The sequence below is a fragment of the Lagenorhynchus albirostris genome, chromosome 11 (genome assembly GCF_949774975.1).
Source record: "Lagenorhynchus albirostris chromosome 11, mLagAlb1.1, whole genome shotgun sequence".
NCBI classification, from domain to species: domain Eukaryota; kingdom Metazoa; phylum Chordata; class Mammalia; order Artiodactyla; family Delphinidae; genus Lagenorhynchus; species Lagenorhynchus albirostris.
In genome coordinates, this window is record NC_083105.1 from 12,407,837 (window position 1) to 12,420,556 (window position 12,720).

At 56.3% G+C, this 12,720-nt stretch overlaps 1 protein-coding gene across 1 annotated transcript; it reads right to left on the minus strand.

Annotated features, from left to right (window-relative positions):
• Positions 1 to 3,895: 3,895 nt before the first annotated feature.
• Positions 3,896 to 8,990, minus strand: RASD2 (RASD family member 2). The gene is made up of 2 exons (XM_060165085.1): positions 8,684 to 8,990; positions 3,896 to 4,627 (listed from the first exon to the last, which is right to left on the minus strand). Exons 1-2 carry the CDS (start codon positions 8,988 to 8,990, stop codon positions 4,098 to 4,100), a joined length of 837 nt encoding a protein of 278 aa, XP_060021068.1. The 3' UTR covers positions 3,896 to 4,097.
• Between the last annotated feature and the right edge of the window lie 3,730 nt (positions 8,991 to 12,720).

Sequence of the window (12,720 nt, forward strand, 5' to 3'; positions counted from 1 at the left end):
GCTCAGCTCTGCCACTTACCAGCTGTACAATCTGGGGCATGTGCCTTTACCTCTCTGAGCCTCAGTTCCCTCATATGGGGATTCATAATCCTTCCTCATAGCTTTGCCTCCAGGATGCAACAAGAGGCTGCAGGAACAGGCCGAGCCCAGCAGAGCCCCAACTGGCCTCCCATCAGCCCCCACCAAGCCTGGATGCAGGCTGAAGTTTTTCTTTGGAATAAGTGACAGGTTCAGGGAGGCGGAACAGAACAAGTACTTAGAGTTCATAGCTCAGAATTCTCTGAAATCAGATTCCCAACGCTCCCTTCCTAGGCTGGGAATTAAGCTGGCTGTTCTGGGCTTATCTCTGAATGGTCTCCGCATGAGGGGAATTTTCCTGCAACCTTATTCCACCCTCCGTACCAGGGCTATTTGTCAGGGGCGTCTTCCTCCTCTGCCCCAGATTTCTGCTTGTTAATCCCATTCCAGGGTGAATCTGTGGGGTGCAAGGAGTGGGGCTGGGGCCGGGGCTGGAGCAAACGTGTTCTGTTTAGTAATGATCAGAATGTTGTGGGTTATGTAGTAGGAATATTAATTCCTTTTCGCAGAGAACATAAGGCTGTAAGGGGCTGTTCATGTGCTGTCTGGTCCAGCTGTCCTCCCCACCTCCCACTTAGAGATGAAGAAACTGAAGCCTGGGAGAAGACAGGACTTGTTCACAGTCCCACACGGAGGGAGGGCATGGCAGAGGTGCCCCGGCTCCGATGCACCGTGGAAGGCTTGCATGGAAGGTGTGCCCAGCTACCTCTCCGTGTAGCCCTTCTTAGGGTGCAGTTCTGACCTGCAATGCAGAAGGGAATGTTCACCTCCACATCTCACATTTACAGAAACCGGGACTGGGAGAGCACCAGGGTGACTCGTCTCCCACTTTGACCTTCTCTGTCTGGCATGGGCAAAGGATGGGTGGGAAGCTGGGCTCCCAGCTAGGCAGAGGTCGGGAGCTCTCCCAGGCTCACCTGGTTTTCCTCCACCATAGCCGCGCTCACCCTGCTTTGTGAATGTCCGCACAGGGGTCTCTCCCTCTGGACCATGAGCCCTTGGCAGGCAGAGACCTTGTCCGCCTTCTCTCTGAACCTCCCTGCTCAGTGGTATTTGCTGACTGCTCAAAAGCACAGACCTGTCTCCATCTCCCAGACACAAAATCCTTTCCTCACTCACACGGAGCCCAGATGGCCTCTGGTTTCAAGTCCCCGATCTGCCCCTTCACCAGCTGTGCCTTCTTGGAAAAGAAATTGAGTTCTCTGAGCTTAATTCCCCACCACAAGAAGGGGTTAATACGAGGAGCATGTTTCTTACGGGGCTGGAAGAGGTGAAGATGGAGCGAGAGTAGGGGTGTCGGTCACGCAGCAGGTGTGTGGCTGATTCCCTTCCCTTCCCTCCGCCGAGGGAGAACCTCGGTCCGAGGCGCCATGTTCGGGGTTGCATGGGGACAAGACCTTCTCCCCCTACCTCCATCTGCCATTCCCCTCCCATGTCCTGTCTCATTTCACACAAGGGCACACTGTGCTTGTCCAGTGTTTACCATCCAGAAAGTTGTAAGTTGTATCAACCATACATAGACATGGGCCATGTCCTGATCTCAAGGGTTGACAGTCCAAGCGAGGAGGCTGCCCATTGCTGACATTCAGGGCGGGGTAACACTTTATGGTGAGGTGTTCAGCACCGTCACTGGTCTCTACCTACCAGGTGCTAATAGCATGCCACCCCCCTCCCCAGTTTTGCCAATCAAAACTGTTTCTAGATATTGCCAAACGTTCTCTGGGTGGTTCTGGAAGCCACCCAGAACTTGGTCATATGGTGACCCCAAAGGGCTAATGGCCCACGGGGAGGCCTCTCCTGTCTGACCTGGCCACTCCTCCAGAGGGACATGAACAACTCAGCATACACCCCTCAGAGGGCCCGGGAGGGCCAGGGGTTTGATTCCCCCTTATTGTGGGGTTTTATTCCCCCCCACCCCGCCCTCCACGTACTTAACCTTGAAGGCTGACTCAGTGCTGACACACAGGGAAAGGGTACCAGGCAGGTGCAATTTGGGGAGGGAAAGGTCAGCTTTGGTTGGAGGAAGAGCCACACCTCTCCTTGGAAATACAGAAAATACACACGGTCAAGGACACGGCTTAGAAACAAACCCACTTTAATTGAGAGTGTACACAGAGATAGGGGGAAGCAGAGGTGTGACTGAGACCAGGCCACACACCTGTCCTGGCCAAGGTACCCGGTCTGCTTAGAGGGTTCAAGCTGGGGCCAGGTGTGGGCACAGAAGCAGGGTCAGAGCGGCTGCCTTGAGCAGCAGGGGCCAGGGTGGGGTGGGGGTGTGCAGAGCTGAGGCCAGGGCACGTTTATGTCTGTGTGTTCATGTGTATGTACATGTATATACGTGGGCACAATGTACACAGAATCTACAGGAGCCCTCAAAGGCAGATTTAGGGACAGGGTCAGGGAGACAACACCTCAAATCCCTGAAGGCCCCAGGGGCTGAGGCAGCCTCAAGAGAGGGGCACACCATGGTGCGTGCTGAATGCCAGAGCTAACCCTGCTTCTGCCACTCGTAGGCCTGCTGTGTGACCTGGAGCAAGTTACTTACCCTCTCTGGGCCTCAGATTCACTAGATGATCACTAAGGTTCCTTGTGGCCCTGAACTTCAATAGTTTCAAGGAGGTTTAAAGTATAAAATGTATTTTTTAAGAGCCTTTGGTCCACGGGTTCAAATCCCACCATGGCTGGTACCCAGCACAACCCAATCACAGGCACCAGGAAAAGGCCCACTGGGAGCTCTTCCTACCTGCCTCTCCCGGGCTCAGCTCTGGCTCCCAGCTGCTCTTCCACGCCTGCCAACAGCTGCGTGTACAGAGACAGTAGGGCAGCAGGGGTGGGCAGCGGCCAGGCGGGGGATGGGAAAGTGGCCAGAGCCGGGGAGGCTTGGCCTCGGGGCCGTAAAGTGCATTGCTCACCCTCTTTGTTTCCTAGCACAGGGTGGACCCAGCACCCAGCAGGCGCTCAATAAATGCTTGAGGAACCAGCACAGTAGAGGACAGCCCGGTCCCAGGGGGAGCTGCATCCGGAACTAGCCGGGAGGCGGAGCTGGGGCATGTCACTTTGCCCTGTGAGTCTCAGCCATCCCCTCTGGGAAATGGAGGCAAGAGGAGAAGCTGCCCCCGCAGGCCTGCCCCGCCTGTGTGAGTGTGAACGGTGGTGCTCAGTAGCGGGCAGCGTCCAGCTGCAGACAGGCCACAGAAACCCCATCTGGAATGGGGGACGAAGGCGTCCCCAGTGGAGGCAGTGGATCTGAACTGGTGGGGGGCCTTGCTAACGAGGGGTCACTAGGCTTTTACAGTACAGCGATTTCCATTTCTACTGGGAACACGACGTAACAGCTGCAACAACAAAGCACAACTAGCAGACGAGAGGAACCTGGGAGAAGAGGCTGAGGAAGGCGGTCCAAGAGATGGCCATGGGCCAGGCGACGTAGCCATGCCTCCTTCGAACACACAGACACCCCTGGCTCAATGTCGGGGGCAGCTGCGGGCCAAGTTGGGGGGCAGGGGATAGAACCAGCTGAGCCAGAGGGTAAGCGTTTCAGGATGGGGTGGGAGGAGATTCCCAGCTGTCTCCTAAACCAAGCTGGGTCTTCCACCAGGACAGCGGAGCCCTCTCCCAGCTGGCTCTGGGTATCATTTTCATCTGGGATGTTCCAGGAGTCTCCATCGGATGCAGGGGTCCTGGCCCCTCTGGCCCCTCAAGCAAGCTCTGACTTGGGTCCTGGCATAAGTTCAGATGTCACCCAACCTTGCCTCTTGTCCTGCAGGGATTCCCCTCCCAACCCACGGAGAAGCTGAAACAAAGAGCGAGTGGTGGAAAGGAGGAATCAGAGGGAAGTGGTTGAAGGCAGGAGACTGCACAGAGGCTGGAGGCTGGGGTCCTCCAGTCTGGCGCCAAAGGTCTTAGAACGTGACTGCTGTTGGGGTCTCATGGGGGGAGATGCGGGCAGCGGGCACCCGGGGCCACGCCCCCCACCACCGTAAGGCACCGCCCAAGCCCCACCCCAGCGTCCCTCCTGCTCACTGGATGGTGCATTTGTCCCGCTCGCGGGCCTGGCCCTCCCGGAGGACCTTGGCCTTGATGTATTTGAGGTCACTGTTGACGCTGGGGCGGCGGGCAAAGGGCGAGACCATGCCGTAGGCGTCCATGTCCTTGACTCGGCGCATGCAGAAGGGCCTGGGGTGGAAGGCGTCCCCGTACTGCACGGAGATCTTGCGGTGCAGGGCGGGGCTCATCTCGTGCGGCAGCTTGGCCATGCTGAAGAGCACGTAGAACATCTCGTCCACGTTGGTGTTCTTCTTGGCCGACACCTCGAAGTAGGCACAGTTCCCGTCGCCCGACACCAGCAGCTCGGCCTCGGTGGTGGGCACCTGGCGGCACAGCTCGCCGTGGTCGTTCTTGTTGCCGCAGATGACCATGGGCAGCTCTGCCACTTCCTTGGTCTTGTTCTTCAGGCAGGACTTGACCTCCAGGATCTGCTTCTGGAGGCGCTTGACCTCGTCAAAGGATTCCCGATTATCCAGACTGAACACCAGGATGAAAACGTCGCCTGTGGGGAGAGGAACCCCAGGCGGTGAGTTCACAGGCGCCTCCTGACCGCACCACACCCCCTCGCCCCTCCCTGCTCCCTGACTTGACCTTCACAGTGACTCTAGCAGGGAACTGCTATTATTCCCCCCATTTTCCAGAACAGAAGACTGAGGCCCAGAAGGTTAAATCCCTTGTCACAGAGCTAATACGTGGCACAGCCTGGTTCAAACACAATGAATCAGCCCTACATTTCCCGGCAGGGCTGGAGACAGGGTGAGTGATTTGTGAGTTTGTGTGGACTGTGTTAGAATAATAAGAAATACAGGGGCTTCCCTGGTGGCGCAGTGGTTGAGAGTCCGCCTGCCGATGCAGGGAACACGGGTTTGTGCCCCAGTCCAGGAAGATCCCACATGCCGCAGAGCGGCTGGGCCCGTGAGCCATGGCCGCTGAGCCTGCGCGTCCGGAGCCTGTGTTCCGCAACGGGAGAGGCCACAGTAGTGAGAGGCCCGCGTACCGCAAAAAAAAAAACGAAATACAGTTTCCACAAGAGCAGGGGTCTTGCTGTTCAGCGCACATCCCCAGGGCCTGGAAGAGCCCCCGATGCATAGTTGGAACGCAGAGTGTTGGCATCAGGCAGGCCTCGGTTCACCTCTTGCCCCCTCCACCCACTGGCCACATGGCCTTCAGCGGGTCATACCACCTCTCTAAACCTCAGTTTCCCCATCTGTCCCATGCAGGATGCTTTTGAAGGTTTGATGAGATAATGAATGGAGAGTGACACATGCTCAGTGATCTCGGGTCTCAAAAGACCCGAGAACAAGCACCTGCGAGAGTCGCATGGGTTCCCCCTTGACTCCTCACGGAACATCTGTGAGGGAGATTTCATTACTTTCATGTGATAGGTGAGCCAACTGGGGCTCAGAAAGGGTGAACAACCAGCCCAAGATCACACAGCTCAGGTGTGGCCAGGCCGAGATGTGCACCCGATTCTGTCCTCACCTGGCTGGTCCTGGCGCACACAGGTGTCCTCTGATTCTTGAATAAATCATGGATGAACAAGTGAACACTAGCCTCCCAGGCCCACGCTACCCCTGCTACAACTCGCTGCATCCCTCAGCGCAGGTCTTTGAAACAGGGATGATGGGGAGGTGGCAAGGGAGGCGGGGAGGCTGAGAGAGGGCTGGTACCTCCACCCCAATTTCCACATCTCACTACAGTGATCACAGTCTCACACTCAAAGTACCTTTTGCACTTTGACTTAAACTCTTGAGAACCTGTGGGGAGATGTTAAGAGCCCTGTTTTATAAGAAACCGAGGCTCAAAGGTGCCCGGGACTGGCCCAAGTTCTCGAGAGGAGAATCAAGTGATACCAGCTTCTGGGAGCACTGCTGCCTCCTTCCTCTGGACCCCTGGGGCACGCCATTTGTCCCCCTCAGAATAGCACACGCCACGTTCAGGACCAATGATGCTCTCTGGAGCAGAGGGAGATGTCGTCACGGCGCACAGTGGGTGTTCATAAAGCTGGTTGTGTGGACGGGGTGGGACGGGATGGAGGACGGTGTGGGACGGGATGGAGGACGGTGTGGGCAGTTTAGAAAGACACTTGCAAGGCAGCGCTGGCCTGGCAACCGTTTAGGCTGCCAAACCCATCCCATTAAGGCAAATCCCGGGCCCCTGAGGGCTCTGCAGCCTTGACATATCCAGGTGAAAGGCTGTGATGCCAAGCTTCAGAGACGCCTGGCTGGCAGCTGGAAGGAGAGCTGGCGGCAGAATTAATGGCTTTCAGGGGCTTCCCTGGTGGCGCAGTGGTTGAGAGTCTGCCTGCCAATACAGGGGACACGGGTTCGAGCCCTGGTCTGGGAGGATCCCACATGCCGCGGAGCAACTGGGCCCGTGAGCCACAACTACTGAGCCTGTGCGTCTGGAGCCTGTGCTCTTCAACAAGAGAGGCCGCGATAGTGAGAGGCCCGCGCACCGCAATGAGGAGTGGCCCCTGCTTGCCGCAACTGGAGAAAGCCCTCGCACAGAAACGAAGACCCAACACAGTCAAAAATAAATAAATTAAAAAAAAAAAAAAAAAAGAATTAATGGCTTTCAGAATTTGCTGTGTACCAGCACCAGGTTGGAAAATGAGGCACGGGCTGGTGAGTGAAAAAAGCAGGCAGCAGGCAGATGTGCTTGGAATATGTGCACGTAAAAATGAGACGAAAATACTCTCCGTTATGGGGACACAAATGTGAATGTCAAAGTGTTCGTGGGGGGCCTGGAAGACTGATGGGGTGGCTACCTCGGGGGAGGGGGCAGGAGTCTGCGGTTGGGGGCATGGGGCAAGGGGGCTTTTTAGCCTTATCTGTATGCTTAGAGGAGGGTGTATTTGTGTGTTATTTGTGTAATCAAAAATTAACTTTGGAAATACGCATGTGGTCCCTCTCCACATCTACTCTCTCCCTCCGTTAGTCTTATTTCTGTGGGTGGGCACCCAGTCCCCTCCCCATGGCCAGGAGAGCAGACATCCTTGCACTCTCCATCGAGTCCTAGAAATGCCCCCCACGCAATTTCCTGCAGTTCTCGCAGCCGCCCTGGGAGGAAGCAGGTTATGTCCATTGTGCAGCTGGGAAGACTGAGATCCAGACTTATGGTCACACATCTAAGCCATCAAGTGGTAGAGCCAGGACTGGAACCCAGGTCAGCCCAGGCTCCTTCTGCCCACACACTCCCTCTCCAAAATGTGGGGTGGGACAGTCTGAGTGTGATGTGGGTCAGATGGTCAGTGAGGACAGCCGGAAGAGGAAGCTGTCTATCCAGGGCACTCAGGGAGGAGTCTTGACCGGGCCGTGGGGAGAGGGGTGGGCATGGCTAGGGTTTCTTGGTGTAGAAGTATCTTGACTTGCGGGGTTGTTTTAGTGATGGCTGGGGGGTTACTTGCTCATTCCTTCCCTTCATCGCCGCCCAGCAGTGGCAGGTACAGGGTTTAGGAAATGGGCCTGCACAGCCCATTGCAGGCATACTGCAAATGTAGGTTTAAGACCCATAATTCTTGAGCACTTACCTTCCAATCACCTAGCACTTTTCCTATATTAACTCATTTAAATTCTCACAAAGACCTTTGGAATGGGTGCTCATGTGATGCCAACTAACAGATGAGAAAACTGAGGCACAAAGAGATAAAATCACTCGCTCAGAGGGACAAAACCAGGAAGCAGTGGAACCAGGATTCGGACCCAGGCAGACCAGTTTCTGGACCTGTCCTCTTAGCTACCACACAAAACTGCTTGAGTGATGAAAATCATGGCCCAGTCTCACATCTCTACCTGGCCCCTTAGTCCCCCACAATCTCCTCCCTCCCCACCACCCCCAGCCGGGCCAAGAGGCTACAGGATAGCCCAGTGGTAAAGCATGAGAGCCAGACTGTCATTTACCAGCTGTGCTATCACCTGGAGTAACTCAACCTCTCTGGGCCTCAGTTTCTCCACTTGTAAAATGGAGGCAAATACCTGTCTCCTAGGTTAGTTGTGAGGATTAAAGAAATACATGCCAAGCTCTAGAAACAGGCCCAGGCACACAGCTCTTGTTAAGTGTTAGCTATTGCCATGGCCGTTACTGTGATTATTACCGAGTTCCCAGCATCCGCAGGTCCCCACCAGCCCCTCTGGCTGATCACTGCCTGGGTCTGGCCCCTGCCTCTCTGAGAGGTGGAAAAGCCCTGCCGTGTTCATAGATCAGAGCCCGACAGACTGACCCCGGGCGCTGGAGCTCTGCTGGGTCACCCCCACAGAAGGAAGGCAGCAGCCCCTCTGTTCCCCGGGGAGGTAAAGCCCCAGTGCAGAGTCTACCAGTTCCTGATCTGGAAGGCAGCGCCAGCAGTCATGAGCAATCGATCCAGAGTCAGACAGAATGGAACTGGGGACCTGGCTCCATCCTTTGCTCAGGAAGCAGCAACAACTCTGTGACCCCCACAGTGCTAAGGGGGCTCGTCGTGAGCTTCATCTCAGATAGGCAAGTGCCTTGCAAACTGTAAAGTACCGAGCACACACGCTCACATACCCAAGCACCTGTGCCCACCCCTGGCACCCACCTGTGAGGATGGAGAGCCTGCGCATGGCAGGGAAGGGGTGGTTGCCAGACGTGTCCAGGATGTCCAGCTGGTACATGTCGCCGCGAATGTTGTAGACCTTCCGGTGGAAGTCCTCGATGGTGGGCGTGTACTGGTCCTCGAAGCGGCCGTTGAGGAAACGAGAGACGATGGAGCTCTTGCCCACCCGCGAGGCGCCCAGCACCACCATGCGGTACGAGTTCTTGGCGGGCACACTGAGTGTGCAGTTCCCGCTGGACAAGGTCTTCATCATGGCTCGGGGCTGTGGCAGAGAGCCGGGAGTCGGCATCAGGAGGCCCGAGGCCCGGCCTCGCAGCCCTTCCTGGAAGCCTTGGCCTCCCCTGCCGGCCACCTGTCTGGTCTCAGTTTTCTGTCTGTACAATGGGAACACTGGACTGGGGTCTTTCTAAAGGCCTTGGAGTTCTGCCTGCTCATCCGTCTCGTTTCTTTCTTTCCTCCTTCATTCATCCACCCATTCACTCATTCACTCACCCTTGCATTCATTCACTCCTTATTTATTTGTTTGTTTGTTTGTTTATTTATGCAGCACGGGACTGCTGGGGCTTGACTCCTCGCTGTACCACTAACTTGCTACTGCTCTCGGGTAAGGAGCTTAACTTCCCCGGGAGTCACTTTTCTCATCAGAACTTTCTACAGGAGCCTCTTGGGCTTGTGGGAGAAGCCGAAATGGATCCAAGCTCCAAACCCCAATTAAAGATAAGTAACGTCCAGGGGCTCCATCAGGCCCACCCAAAGGCCATTCACAGTCCAGCCACCCTCGCTTCCTATCTCAGCAGCTGCCAGCGTCCCCCCCGGAACCCCTGGTGAGCTTGAGCTCTGCTGGTACCTGCCTCCAGCCCTCAGTCCCTCCCCAAGAGCACCCTCTTCCCTTCAGCAGAGTCTGGCTCAAATGCCACCTCCTCTCTGAAGGCTCCTCTGCCTCCTGCCAAACCCAGCAGGAAGCCACCCACCCACCTAGAGAAGATGAGCTACAAATGGGTGCAGGCCTGCTGAAATACAGACCTCCTCTGCCCTCAGCAGGCTGCCGTACAGGGTGGTGCAGGTGGGGCGCTGCACAAGGCCCCCGGCTGGGTGGGAAAGGGGGAGGCCGTCTTATTTGGAGTCCATCTGCTCAGAGAAGGCACCTTTTCGCAATCTGCACAAAGGGCTGTGGTGCTATGACGGGTCCCCACCCCGTGATGCCCCAGGTCGGTCGCCTGGAGAGCCTCGTTCCTTTCGCCCCCGGCACTCTGCAACATCGTAAATGTCTACACCTGCCGTGGCGCTCAGAGATTGCAGGTGGAGACACCTCTTGTGTGTGTTTTCTGGCACATGACCTGTTCAGGGAGTTCTCCTTGCCTGACTGAGGACCGCCGTGCAGCAAAGCGGCTCTCAAAAGGATCTCTATAAAAGCTCTGACGGGTAGCATTTGTCAATTTCCATGAATCCTCCCACCATGGCCGATGCCAAGCTACCAAGATGATCTCAATGAATGAACTGCACAGGGCCGCACATGATAAGCCGGCTCAGCCCACCGCTGACCCAGGCCTGGAGCCATGACAACAATCACCAGTAACCAAGCCCTGCAGTGTGCCAAGCACTGTGCTAAGCATAGAACGATAATAACAGCGGACGTTTATTTTGCAGTTAATATATGCAGAGCGGTCCAAGCGCTGAACGTGTACTAACCTGCTTCATCCCTCAGGAACCCCAGAAGGTAGATGGTTACCCCAATTTACAGATGAGGAAAGTGGAACACAGAGAAGTTTAGTACCTTGCTCATGGTTACACAGCCAGTAACCAGCCAAGGAGGGATTCGACCCCAGGCGGTCCACCCCCTGCCATGGAGTATCCTCACCACCTCACTGTGAAGTATGTATTCCCGTCCCTGTTTCACAGATAAGGACCTGATGCTTAAACGTCTACACGACTGGCCCATTTAGTTAATAAGGAAGCCAGGATGGTGACCCCAAGCCTGCGACCTCTACATCTCCCGTGCAATTCATGCCTGAAGCCGACCTCAAGTTCATCCCACAGGATTTCAGTGCCATGTACACAGCAGGTGCTCAGTAAATGATCTGTGAATGAATGAAGCAAATGGCTCTACCTTTGGAGCTCATTCAAAGCCTCCTTCTGGGGCCTTTGACCTCCACCCGCACCCTGTATAGCTGGCCCGGGGGCTGCACTGAGGAGGGTCTCAGTGCCCTGAGCACATCCCTGGGTGGGCAGCAGGGGAGAGAGGGCTGCAAGCCGACAGCACTGAATTTTTTCAGTCTCCTCCTGGGCTGGGAGAGCCAGGCTGCGTGCACCTTCAACGGACGTGGGCTGCTGGGGAAAGAGGTCCCACACCAGGACAGCCCCCTCCGCAAGTCCCTCTGCGGGGAGCTTGGATCTGCTGGTGGTCACCTCTGTCTACACAGAGAGGGAAGGAGGCCAGTAGCCCCCAGGGACAGTGTATCCCCTGCCCCAGCCTCTAGCCCAGAGCTCCTGGTATAGACGTGCTAACGTCGGCGACTGAATGGGCCTGAGGAAGTCAAAGAGAGGAGGCGTGGGGTCAGGAGAGGGCAAAGAAGGAGAAAAAAGAAAAAAAAATCTGTGGCTTTCCTCTCTGAGAGAAGACTGCGAGTCTTCACATGGCCCCAGCCACGTGGGGCTGTGTGAAACACCCAGACACCTGGCCGTCAGGTGACAGCACCTCCCACCCCCGCATCTTCCTTCCCTTCTCCTCCCCCAGAGGAGGTACTATGGGCAGCGCTGTAGGCACAGCTTCTCTCCTCCACCGCTGCCTGCTCCCTTCTCTCCATCCTCAGCCAGGCTGACCCTATGGTGAGGAGTTCAAAGGGCCCTTTGAGAATGTAGATTCCCCCCCCCCGGAGGCCCAGAGAGTGGTTCGTGGGGGTGACTAGCAGCACAGGTACCCAAATGCAAGTTCTGTGACTCATCCCAGGGAGGCAGAAGGGCCTGGAGCAGAGATGGCGGGGCCACGCTGGGAGAATGGTCAGCACAGCTGGGCAGGCCTCCATCATGCTGGGTGCTTTGCGTGCCTTATTTCAATGACTACACAACACTCCCAGGGAGAGGGGACCACCATCAACCCACTGGACCAATGGCGACACTGGAGGTCGCAGAGGCTGAGTCACTTGCCCCAGTTCACACAGATGACTGGCCAGGCCAGGATTAGAATCAGGCTGTTGGCTCCAAAACTGGGGCTCTTACCTCTATAAAAACCCACCCCCCAGACAAAATCAAACTTTTTCAAAACAAAGTCTGACTCACTGAAGCCTCAGCTGGGGTCAGGCGGGGGGAATGACCCCAGAAGCCTATTCTAATTCCCTCTCTCTCTTGCTGCAGACAGCTGGGGTCAGGCACCCTGCCCAGGACTCCCCCAAACCTTGTCCAGCCAGCTCCCAGCAAATGCATCTGTGCGTTCACCCCATCCTTCTTCCTGAAGCCCTTCTCCCAGGGCCTGCCTGGAAGATGGAGGGGTCACAGGGGCAGGAACAGCAGTATAAGAGTCTGGCCGCACCCTCCTCCTTGTGGTACCCTGAGCCCTCCCTGCCCCCCTCCCACACACCCCAAGCCTCCTCCATTAGCACGCATCCCAGCCTCTCTGGACACACATGCATTCACTGGCCTCCATGCCCACACTGAGGGGAGTCCTGGGGGCTTTGCAAAGCCAATCTCACCATCCTTGACACAGCTCAGGGTGGTAGAAAGCAGGCAGACCAGCTCTGCCTCTCACCAGTCCAGCCACACTGGGCAAATGACTGGGCCTAGCGGGGCTGGTCATCTCTCAAGTGGTAGAAACAAACCCACAGTGGCCCTCAGAGCTCAGTGAGAAGCCAAGAGGCCCACACAGCTCCTAGCACCCAGCAAGCAGGCTCCTTTCTTTGTGGTACTTCCTCTTGGCAGTCAAGGGGCTGCCTGGAGCAGTCAGGTGGGGAGCGACTGCAGGCAGATGCCTTGGGGGACCCCGTCTTGTCTCTCTGATGCCAGGGGAAGCCTGAATACGGGCTTCT